This window comes from Lithobates pipiens, unplaced genomic scaffold (genome assembly GCF_037356315.1).
Source record: "Lithobates pipiens isolate NorthernLeopardFrog02 unplaced genomic scaffold, aLitPip1_a1.2 Scaffold_19, whole genome shotgun sequence".
Taxonomy (NCBI): Eukaryota; Metazoa; Chordata; class Amphibia; order Anura; family Ranidae; genus Lithobates; species Lithobates pipiens.
In genome coordinates, this window is record NW_027507764.1 from 8,725,515 (window position 1) to 8,737,881 (window position 12,367).

General features: G+C 45.9%; 1 protein-coding gene across 1 annotated transcript in view; it reads right to left on the minus strand.

Annotated features, from left to right (window-relative positions):
* Positions 1-271: 271 nt before the first annotated feature.
* LOC143997900 (uncharacterized) overlaps positions 272-12,367 on the minus strand; it is a 122,840-nt gene continuing 110,744 nt past the window's right edge. Inside the window, exon 11 of the mRNA XM_077493722.1 lies at positions 272-3,387. Coding sequence (XP_077349848.1) covers positions 3,298-3,387 — 90 coding nt within the window. The 3' untranslated portion in view covers positions 272-3,297. The remainder of the gene's footprint in view (positions 3,388-12,367) is intronic.

Genomic DNA, 12,367 nt, shown 5'->3' on the forward strand with positions numbered 1-12,367 from the left:
TTACACGCACATGAACTTTAATGGCATCCCAGTCATGAATACACAAATTAACTGCGCTGGCAGAATATTAAACATCCTCATCAATAAGGCTGTAGAATGATGCCTCAATCTAAAAAAAAAAGGTATAAGGAACTAGGGATGGGTACCATCACCCTGGAGTATAAAGTGATGAAGGAATAGGGGATGTCAGGAGCTACTCCAAAAAAAATGCCCCACGACAAATAACAATTATTTATGGACTCTCTCAGTACCCAGAGAATGGACAATTGAGTATAAAAATATTATTTTTATTATAAAGAACAAAAATTGGAACACATTAATACAAAGCAATATATAAAAATTGGTTGCATACTATGGCAGAATAGTACAGACTAAACAGTGGGAACCAGGGGCGGACTGACCATTCGGCCACTCGGGCACTGCCCGAGGGCCCCGGGCCACTAGGGGGCCCCATCAGGGTTGCCAGCCTCAGTAAAACCAGGGACTGTATGTAAAAATCTGTCTTTTTTTTTTACATCTGTTTCTGAAATGTCTCTTACCGACATCCTTTTGGTCTAAAAATCCAGAGATTATAGCTGCCCCACCTCTCCAGTACCTTCTCACCCAATAGAAACATGTCTGTGTATACTGTGTGTACATGTCTGTGTATACTGTGTGATTGTATACTGTGTGTGTGTATACTGTGTGGCCCCATAAACTCGGATTGCCTGGGGGCCCTATAATCTCCTATTGCCCCGGGGGCCCCTTGAGTTGTCAGTCCGCCCCCAGTGGGAACCCCACAATATAGTGGAGCCTCAAAAGACGTAGGTCCAAAGCGTGATCCTCAACATGTTTCGCGAAATGATTTGCTTTTTCAGGAGGAGTTGACCTTATACATCTATAAAGAGATACAATATTACAGTTAAACAGTCACATATAATAGAAAAGGAGGGGGGGGGGGGGTTATGCTAAAGATCAAAATAGATAAACTGGTACTTTGGAGTATTTATAGTCGGGCTTGGCTTACCAATGGGAACCCAAATCAGGGTCACGAGTGGCACAGTTTGAGGCACCCTAAGTGGGTAATCCCCCATGCGGCGAACACGGGGGGCACTGAAAAAATGCGATAACTGAAAAAAATGTGTCGAAATTACATATACCATAAGTAAAATTATATAAGTAAATATTACTTGTATATAATTTCAACACATTTTTTTTTTCATTTACTGCAGATAAAGTAAATAAAAATCTAGAAAGTAAGGTAAGAACACCTCATAATAGGTACATCATTTGTGCAGTGCGGAGATCTCACCCCAAAAGTCACTGGGTTTAATTCATTACCAGCTATCAAACAATTGTACTGTACCCCCTTAGGAACCACTGGTAGTATATTCCTCCTCCTAATTGTAGTGCAAGCACAGCCAGGCTCACAGCATTTTCTTCCTCTCTTCTCCAGCTCAAGAACAGTCTAGGGGTGCTGTCCGGTAGCTACAGTGACACATCGGGTGCATAGGCGTGTGCATGGTGTTGCCCAATGGATGGTATCGATGTGGACGAATGCACGCACATGCGGAGGCACATCCACAACGCACTAGATGGCCTATTTAAAGGATGCTCAGACTCATGCTCATTGCTGACTGATCTTAAGCTGTTCCCTTGTGCCCTACTAGTGTCCTGTATGCTATCCGTTGCTGACCTGGCTTGTTATTGACCCAACCTTGGATTCTGCTCATGCTTCTGCTCATTGGTTCCCGACTTCAGCTTCTCCTGACCACATTCCTGTCTGATTCTCCGGTACCTCACTGCCTGCTCTCTTTGCTGACCCTGGCTATCTTTCTGGCTACGCTCCCATCTCTCGTTTTGGCTGTACGTCACCTCTGAGTGCCTGCTCTGGCTGTCCTTCAGCTACTGTTGTCACAGTGTGTTTCTGCCTCAAGCCTGCTGGGAGCTTTGGCAAGTCACTCATCCAGAACCTGCAATCCTGATGGAGTAACCCTTAAACCTTGACTGAGCTACCCTTCACCTCCTCTGTTCCTGACCCGATGCCATGCCTGATCCACCGAGGCTACGTCTCCAGACACAAGTTCTGCAATCAACGTCTCCTGGTGCTCGTGTTCCTCCTGTCCTTTGGCACCACCTTCAGTGGGGCCTGGGCTGGAGATACAAGTATACAAGTATACTTTTTTATATTCCGTGTTTCCTCTGTACAATTTGCTATGAATGTGACAGTGACAGTCCATAGAATTATACATTTACACAAGGCGCTTCCAGCACCCTACCATTTTTTAATAAATTTTTGATTCCTTTTCAAACAATTAGTAAATTAAAATTAAAAACAGGGAAACATGTTCTACTTCCTAGAATGGTCGATTTATGGCCAGTTCTTGTCTCATTGTCTAGTTCTTATAATGGACCTCTTTGCCCTTGTTCACACGGTCGGAGATTTCGACAACCAAATCCGTCGGATTTTGTCCGAAACTGTTGCATACACACGGTCGGACTAAGTTGTCGAAAAATCCGATCATTCAGAACGTGACGACGTAATTTCGTTACGATGGAACTACGTTCAGGCTAGTAGCCAATAGCTTTGATGTAGGAATTTGATCTGAGCATGCGTGGCACTTTGTCCGATCAAAATGCTCTACACATGATCGGAGTATGTCCGATCGAACCAGTTGGTCGGAAAATATTTCCAACAAGTTGGAAAATTGGGTCCGACGGATATTCCGACGGAATCAGTCCGATGCAGACCACACACAGTCGAATTATCCGACAACACGGTACGATAGGACACATTCTGACGGATTCTCTGACCATGTGTACAAGGGCTTAGATATGTCCTGGGTATGTGCAGTTACTCATATCTTGGAACCCTGTAGCCCACCATGGAAGTTAAAAAGAGCAACATTTCAGAGTTGTGGGGCCTCCACAGAGCTAATCATTAGAAGCCCTGCAACTGCTTGGAGGCGAGGTGACCCCACCAACTGGCAAACCTCCCAGTAAATGGAAGAATTCCTCCGCATTTTGGTTCCTCTAAGATGGCAGACTACATGTAGGACTAAGCTGTACAGAGGAGCTACATAGATATCCAAAGATATGCATACGGAGTTGTGGATTCTATGAAAATTTTCCATAATGTGTTGTGATCCTGGTAAGATTTTTTTTTCCAGTGGGGTGGTCAAACAACAGGCCACGTAAAATCTCCATAGTTCTGTTTTTAGAGAAAAAAAAAAAGACTAAAAACATCCTCCTCGTCCGCACTGCTTTGATGGTGTCAGCAGGTTTTCTGTCCAAAAAGTGATGGCGCTCTCAACATATTCAACTGCAAATACTTGTGATGTTTCTGTTTCCTGCTATCGATACACGGATACCTGTGACGTCAAAATTAGGGCTTAGAAGAGCGCATATCTGTGGGGGGAAAAAAAAACTGAGATAGGAATGAAGCTGGTGGCTTCTTGTTATTATAAAAGTAAGATAAAACGATGGTAAAAAGGAGGACAACTACTAATCCCATTAAAAATAGTACAAAACATAGTTACATAGTCACATAAACATAGTAACAAGTTTATGTTAACATAAACATAAAAACAGTAACATAGACACAAATCTATCTAGTTCAACCAATGGAAAAATAAATAAATAGAAAACCTCCATATTCAGAACCGTATACCAACAGCTGATACAGAGGAAGGGAAAAAAAACATATAAAGCTCCATTATGGACAAAAACATTCCCTCCCGATCAGTCAATAAACGGATATTTCCTGGATCAAAAATCTCTGCTGTTATCATCTGTAAGGCCGCGTACACACGGGCGGACTGTCCGCCCAACCTTGTCCGCTGAACAGTGTTTGGGCGGACAGTCCGCTCGTGTGTGGGCTTTCAGCGGACAGTTTCAGCGGACAGTTGGACGGACAAAGTCTTTCGGAAATTCCGAAAAACTGTCCGCTGAAACTGTGTTTGAGCGAACAGTCCGCCCGTGTGTGGGCTTGTCCGCTGTACTTTCGAAATGAGCGGACTGTTCCCGCTCGGAAAGTCCGCCCATTTCGAGCGCGTGTACAGGTAGGCGGGGCCCGCGAAGGAGACGTCGCGGGCTCCGCCGCCTGGAATGGGCTTAAAGGGGAACCCCAACGCCGAAAAAAATCGGCGTGGGGGTTCCCCCAAAGTCCACACCAGACCCTTGTCCGAGCACGCTACCCGGCCGGCCAGGAAAGGGGGGCGAGCGAGCGCGCCCCCCCTCCTGAGCCGTACCAGGCCGCGTGCCCTCAACATGGGGGGTGCCTTGGGGAAGGGGGGGCCGCGCGGCCCCCCCACCCCAAAGCACCTTGTCCCCATGTTGATGAGGACAAGGGCCTCTTCCCGACAACCCTGGCCGTTGGTTGTCGGGGTCTGCGGGCGGGGGGCTTATCGGAATCCGGGAGCCCCCTTTAAGAAGGGGGCCCCCGGATACCGGCCCCCCACCCTATGTGAATGAGTATGGGGTACAATGTACCCCTACCCATTCACCTGTGAAATAAAGTACAAAAAAAACACAACACAGGGAAAAAATATTTTATTGCACAGCTCCGGGGGTCTTCCGTCTTCGGGGGTCTTCTCGCCGGACTCCTCCGCTATCTGTGTGTAGCTCTTTTACTAGCGGAGGAGTCCGGCTTTCTTCCTCCCCGCCGCCGGCCTCTTCTCCCGACTTCGGGGGTCTTGTCCCCCTCTTCGGTTCTTCTGCCGGGCCACCGCGCCTTCTTGTAGCTCTTTTACAGGCGGTGGCCCGGTCTTCTGTCGCCGCTGTCGTCGTCGCCGCCGCCTTCCGTTCTTGTTCTTCTTCTTGTTCTTCTTCTTCTTCTCCTGGAGATGTTGACTCGACGATCTCTCCGGCCGGAATGCCAGGGACACGCTCCGCTGCCACTTATATAGTGACAATGGGGCGGTGTCACATGGTATATGTCACATGGGTTGGTCACATGGGTTGATGTCACATGGGGACTATGACATCGTAAGGGGGCGGGGTCACCATGTGACCAACCCATGTGACATATACCATGTGACACCGCCCCATTGTCACTATATAAGTGACCGCACAGCGCGGCTCTGGCATTCCGGCCGGAGAGATCGTCGAGTCAACATCTCCAGGAGAAGAAGAAGAAGAAGAACAAGAACGGAAGGCGGCGGCGGCGGCGACGACGACAGCGGCGACAGAAGACCGGGCCACCGCCTGTAAAAGAGCTACAAGAAGGCGCGGTGGCCCGGCAGAAGAACCGAAGAGGGGGACAAGACCCCCGAAGTCGGGAGAAGAGGCCGGCGGCGGGGAGGAAGAAAGCCGGACTCCTCCGCTAGTAAAAGAGCTACACACAGATAGCGGAGGAGTCCGGCGAGAAGACCCCCGAAGACGGAAGACCCCCGGAGCTGTGCAATAAAATATTTTTTCCCTGTGTTGTGTTTTTTTTTGTACTTTATTTCACAGGTGAATGGGTAGGGGTACATTGTACCCCATACTCATTCACATAGGGTGGGGGGCCGGTATCCGGGGGCCCCCTTCTTAAAGGGGGCTCCCGGATTCCGATAAGCCCCCCGCCCGCAGACCCCGACAACCAACGGCCAGGGTTGTCGGGAAGAGGCCCTTGTCCTCATCAACATGGGGACAAGGTGCTTTGGGGTGGGGGGGCCGCGCGGCCCCCCCTTCCCCAAGGCACCCCCCCATGTTGAGGGCACGCGGCCTGGTACGGCTCAGGAGGGGGGGCGCGCTCGCTCGCCCCCCTTTCCTGGCCGGCCGGGTAGCGTGCTCGGACAAGGGTCTGGTGTGGACTTTGGGGGAACCCCCACGCCGATTTTTTTCGGCGTTGGGGTTCCCCTTTAAGCCCATTCCAGGCGGCGGAGCCCGCGACGTCTCCTTCGCGGGCCCCGCCTACCTGTACACGCGCTCGAAATGGGCGGATTTGCCTCCGCCTTACGTGGGCGAGTCCGTTAATTTCAAAAGTTGAGCGAACTGTTTGCCCAACCTTGTTCGTCAAACAGTCCGCTCGTGTGTGGGCAAGTCCGCTCATGCAAATTTTGAGCGGACTGTTTGCCGAAACTGTTTGACGAACAAGGTTGGGCAAACAGTCCGCGCGTGTGTACGCGGCCTAAATGTTAATAGCCAGATATATTCTTCCCACTGATCACCAATGTAAGGAACATTCTTCTCACTGATCACCAATGTAAGGATCATTCTTCCCACTGATCACCAATGTAAGGGACATTCTTCTCACTGATCACCAATGTAAGGAACATTCTTCCCACTGATCACCAATGTAAGGAACATTCTTCTCACTGATCACCAATGTAAGGATCATTCTTCCCACTGATCACCAATGTAAGGAACATTCTTCCCACTGATCACCAATGTAAGGGACATTCTTCTCACTGATCACCAATGTAAGGAACATTCTTCTCACTGATCACCAATGTAAGGAACATTCTTCCCACTGATCACCAATGTAAGGGACATTCTTCTCACTGATCACCAATGTAAGGAACATTCTTCTCACTGATCACCAATGTAAGGAACATTCTTCTCACTGATCACCAATGTAAGGAACATTCTTCCCACTGATCACCAATGTAAGGGACATTCTTCCCACTGATCACCAATGTAAGGAACATTCTTCCCACTGATCACCAATGTAAGGATCATTCTTCTCACTGATCACCAATGTAAGGAACATTCTTCCCACTGATCACCAATGTAAGGATCATTCTTCTCACTGATCACCAATGTAAGGATCATTCTTCTCACTGATCACCAATGTAAGGAACATTCTTCTCACTGATCACCAATGTAAGGAACATTCTTCTCACTGATCACCAATGTAAGGATCATTCTTCTCACTGATCACCAATGTAAGGAACATTCTTCTCACTGATCACCAATGTAAGGAACATTCTTCTCACTGATCACCAATGTAAGGAACATTCTTCTCACTGATCACCAATGTAAGGAACATTCTTCCCACTGATCACCAATGTAAGGGACATTCTTCCCACTGATCACCAATGTAAGGATCATTCTTCTCACTGATCACCAATGTAAGGAACATTCTTCTCACTGATCACCAATGTAAGGAACATTCTTCCCACTGATCACCAATGTAAGGGACATTCTTCTCACTGATCACCAATGTAAGGGACATTCTTCCCACTGATCACCAATGTAAGGAACATTCTTCTCACTGATCACCAATGTAAGGAACATTCTTCTCACTGATCACCAATGTAAGGAACATTCTTCTCACTGATCACCAATGTAAGGAACATTCTTCTCACTGATCACCAATGTAAGGAACATTCTTCCCACTGACCACCAATGTAAGGAACATTCTTCTCACTGATCACCAATGTAAGGATCATTCTTCTCACTGATCACCAATGTAAGGAACATTCTTCCCACTGATCACCAATGTAAGGAACATTCTTCCCACTGATCACCAATGTAAGGAACATTCTTCTCACTGATCACCAATGTAAGGAACAATCTTCCCACTGATCACCAATGTAAGGAACATTCTTCTCACTGATCACCAATGTAAGGAACATTCTTCTCACTGATCACCAATGTAAGGAACATTCTTCTCACTGATCACCAATGTAAGGAACATTCTTCCCACTGATCACCAATGTAAGGGACATTCTTCCCACTGATCACCAATGTAAGGATCATTCTTCTCACTGATCACCAATGTAAGGAACATTCTTCTCACTGATCACCAATGTAAGGAACATTCTTCTCACTGATCACCAATGTAAGGATCATTCTTCTCACTGATCACCAATGTAAGGAACATTCTTCTCACTGATCACCAATGTAAGGAACATTCTTCTCACTGATCACCAATGTAAGGAACATTCTTCTCACTGATCACCAATGTAAGGAACATTCTTCCCACTGATCACCAATGTAAGGGACATTCTTCCCACTGATCACCAATGTAAGGATCATTCTTCTCACTGATCACCAATGTAAGGAACATTCTTCTCACTGATCACCAATGTAAGGAACATTCTTCTCACTGATCACCAATGTAAGGAACATTCTTCCCACTGATCACCAATGTAAGGGACATTCTTCTCACTGATCACCAATGTAAGGGACATTCTTCCCACTGATCACCAATGTAAGGAACATTCTTCTCACTGATCACCAATGTAAGGAACATTCTTCTCACTGATCACCAATGTAAGGAACATTCTTCTCACTGATCACCAATGTAAGGAACATTCTTCTCACTGATCACCAATGTAAGGAACATTCTTCCCACTGACCACCAATGTAAGGAACATTCTTCTCACTGATCACCAATGTAAGGATCATTCTTCCCCCTGATCACCAATGTAAGGAACATTCGTCTCACTGATCACCAATGTAAGGAACATTCTTCTCACTGATCACCAATGTAAGGAACATTCTTCTCACTGATCACCAATGTAAGGAACATTCTTCTCACTGATCACCAATGTAAGGAACATTCTTCCCACTGATCACCAATGTAAGGGACATTCTTCCCACTGATCACCAATGTAAGGATCATTCTTCTCACTGATCACCAATGTAAGGAACATTCTTCTCACTGATCACCAATGTAAGGAACATTCTTCTCACTGATCACCAATGTAAGGATCATTCTTCTCACTGATCACCAATGTAAGGAACATTCTTCTCACTGATCACCAATGTAAGGAACATTCTTCTCACTGATCACCAATGTAAGGAACATTCTTCTCACTGATCACCAATGTAAGGAACATTCTTCCCACTGATCACCAATGTAAGGGACATTCTTCCCACTGATCACCAATGTAAGGATCATTCTTCTCACTGATCACCAATGTAAGGAACATTCTTCTCACTGATCACCAATGTAAGGAACATTCTTCTCACTGATCACCAATGTAAGGAACATTCTTCCCACTGATCACCAATGTAAGGGACATTCTTCTCACTGATCACCAATGTAAGGGACATTCTTCCCACTGATCACCAATGTAAGGAACATTCTTCTCACTGATCACCAATGTAAGGAACATTCTTCTCACTGATCACCAATGTAAGGAACATTCTTCTCACTGATCACCAATGTAAGGAACATTCTTCCCACTGATCACCAATGTAAGGAACATTCTTCCCACTGATCACCAATGTAAGGAACATTCTTCTCACTGATCACCAATGTAAGGAACATTCTTCCCACTGACCACCAATGTAAGGAACATTCTTCTCACTGATCACCAATGTAAGGATCATTCTTCCCACTGATCACCAATGTAAGGAACATTCTTCTCACTGATCACCAATGTAAGGAACATTCTTCTCACTGATCACCAATGTAAGGGACATTCTTCCCACTGATCACCAATGTAAGGAACATTCTTCCCACTGATCACCAATGTAAGGAACATTCTTCTCACTGATCACCAATGTAAGGAACATTCTTCTCACTGATCACCAATGTAAGGGACATTCTTCTCACTGATCACCAATGTAAGGGACATTCTTCTCACTGATCGCCAATGTAAGGAGCATTCTTCTCACTGATCACCAATGTAAGGGACATTCTTCTCACTGATCACCAATGTAAGGAACATTCTTCCCACTGATCACCAATGTAAGGAGCATTCTTCTCACTGATCACCAATGTAAGGAACATTCTTCTCACTGATCACCAATGTAAGGAACATTCTTCTCACTGATCACCAATGTAAGGGACATTCTTCTCACTGATCACCAATGTAAGGAACATTCTTCTCACTGATCACCAATGTAAGGGACATTCTTCTCACTGATCACCAATGTAAGGAACATTCTTCTCACTGATCACCAATGTAAGGAACATTCTTCTCACTGATCACCAATGTAAGGGACATTCTTCTCACTGATCACCAATGTAAGGGACATTCTTTTTACTGATCACCAATGTAAGGGACATTCTTCTCACTGACCACCAATGTAAGGAACATTCTTCTCACTGATCACCAATGTAAGGGACATTCTTCTCACTGATCACCAATGTAAGGGACATTCTTCTCACTGATCACCAATGTAAGGGACATTCTTCTCACTGATCGCCAATGTAAGGGACATTCTTCTCACTGATCGCCAATGTAAGGGACATTCTTCTCACTGATCGCCAATGTAAGGAACATTCTTCTCACTGATCACCAATGTAAGGAACATTCTTCTCACTGATCACCAATGTAAGGAACATTCTTCTCACTGATCACCAATGTAAGGAACATTCTTCTCAATGATCACCAATGTAAGGAACATTCTTCTCACTGATCACCAATTTAAGGAACGTTCTTCTCACTGATCACCAATGTAAGGAACATTCTTCCCACTGATCACCAATGTAAGGAACATTCTTCCCACTGATCACCAATGTAAGGAACATTCTTCTCACTGATCACCAATGTAAGGGACATTCTTCTCACTGATCACCAATGTAAGGGACATTCTTCTCACTGATCGCCAATGTAAGGAACATTCTTCTCACTGATCACCAATGTAAGGAACATTCTTCTCACTGATCACCAATGTAAGGAACATTCTTCTCACTGATCACCAATGTAAGGAGCATTCTTCTCACTGATCACCAATGTAAGGAACATTCTTCTCACTGATCACCAATGTAAGGGACATTCTTCTCACTGATCACCAATGTAAGGAACATTCTTCTCACTGATCACCAATGTAAGGGACATTCTTCTCACTGATCACCAATGTAAGGGACATTCTTCTCACTGATCACCAATGTAAGGGACATTCTTCTCACTGACCACCAATGTAAGGAACATTCTTCTCACTGATCACCAATGTAAGGGACATTCTTCTCACTGATCACCAATGTAAGGAACATTCTTCTCACTGATCACCAATGTAAGGGACATTCTTCTCACTGATCACCAATGTAAGGGACATTCTTCTCACTGATCGCCAATGTAAGGGACATTCTTCTCACTGATCGCCAATGTAAGGAACATTCTTCTCACTGATCACCAATGTAAGGGACATTCTTCTCACTGATCGCCAATGTAAGGAACATTCTTCTCACTGATCACCAATGTAAGGAACATTCTTCTCACTGATCACCAATGTAAGGAACATTCTTCTCACTGATCACCAATGTAAGGAACATTCTTCCCACTGATCACCAATGTAAGGGATATTTCTCCCACTGTCCCCCCTTGAGTTGTTTTTTAGGGGTACCTCAAGATCTGAAATGTATTTGAAGAGTTCCTCAAGAGTAGGGATGAGCTTGGTGTTCGAGTCGAACATACGTTCGACTCGAACATCGGCTGTTCGCCCGTTCGGCGAATTCCGAACATTATGGGCCGTTCGCGCCAAATTCCTGTGGCGCTCATGGCCCACAATGCACTGAGTCATCGCAGTGCATTGCTGGCTCCTGATTGGCCAAGCATGCACTGTGATCCCGCATGCATGGCCAATCACAGCGCCAGCAGCGAGGAGAGCCATGATTGGCCACAGGCAGGATGCCTGTGGCCAATCATAGCTCAAGCTGTGTAGTACACGCCCAACACTATATAAGGCCGACAGCGCGGCGGCCTTGTGTAGTGTGTTGGCGTCTGAAGCAGTTAGTGGGTGTTCTGTGTACCTTCAACACAGTATACACCGATCGTTATTGGCCGATTTTCGATCTTGCTGTTGTGTAGTGGTTGTTGTCTGCGTGCCCTGACCGCAGTATACACCGCTATATTCACCTCACCTATATAGCTAGTGATCTATCTTTGATAATAGAGCTTGCAGTCAGTAGTGTTAGGAGCTTGTGCGTGCTGTCTGCGTGCTCTGTACCCAGTACACACCGCTATATCCACCTACATAGCTGTTCTCTATTTGAGCCCACTTGCCATCTGCAGGAGTTATTGGAAGTTGTGTGTGCCTCCAGCACAGCACAGTATACATCTGTATATACCCCTTTTTCTCTGGTGTTCTATAATAAAGGCATCTGCAGGAGTTAGTGGGTGTTTTGTGCCTCCAGCACAATATACACCTGTATCTACCCTTTATTGCTGTTCTCTAATAGAGCCATCTGCAGGGCTTAGTGGGTGTTGTGTGACTCCATTACAGTATACCCCTTTATCTCTGGTGTTCTATAATAAAGGCATCTGCAGGAGTTAGTGGGTGTTGTGTGCCTCCAGCACAATATACACTACCCAACTGCTGTTTTACCCAACTCCCTTCAGGCCATTACCATGTCTGGAAGGCCAGCAAGGAGAGGCAGACAGGTGCGAGTCGATAAAAGAGGGCAAGCAGGCTCTGTGTCTAGAGACAACAGTGCTGGTCGTGGACGCGGTGCATTGTCATCAGCACGTGGCCATGGGACACGCTTGTCCTTCTTTTCGGCAGC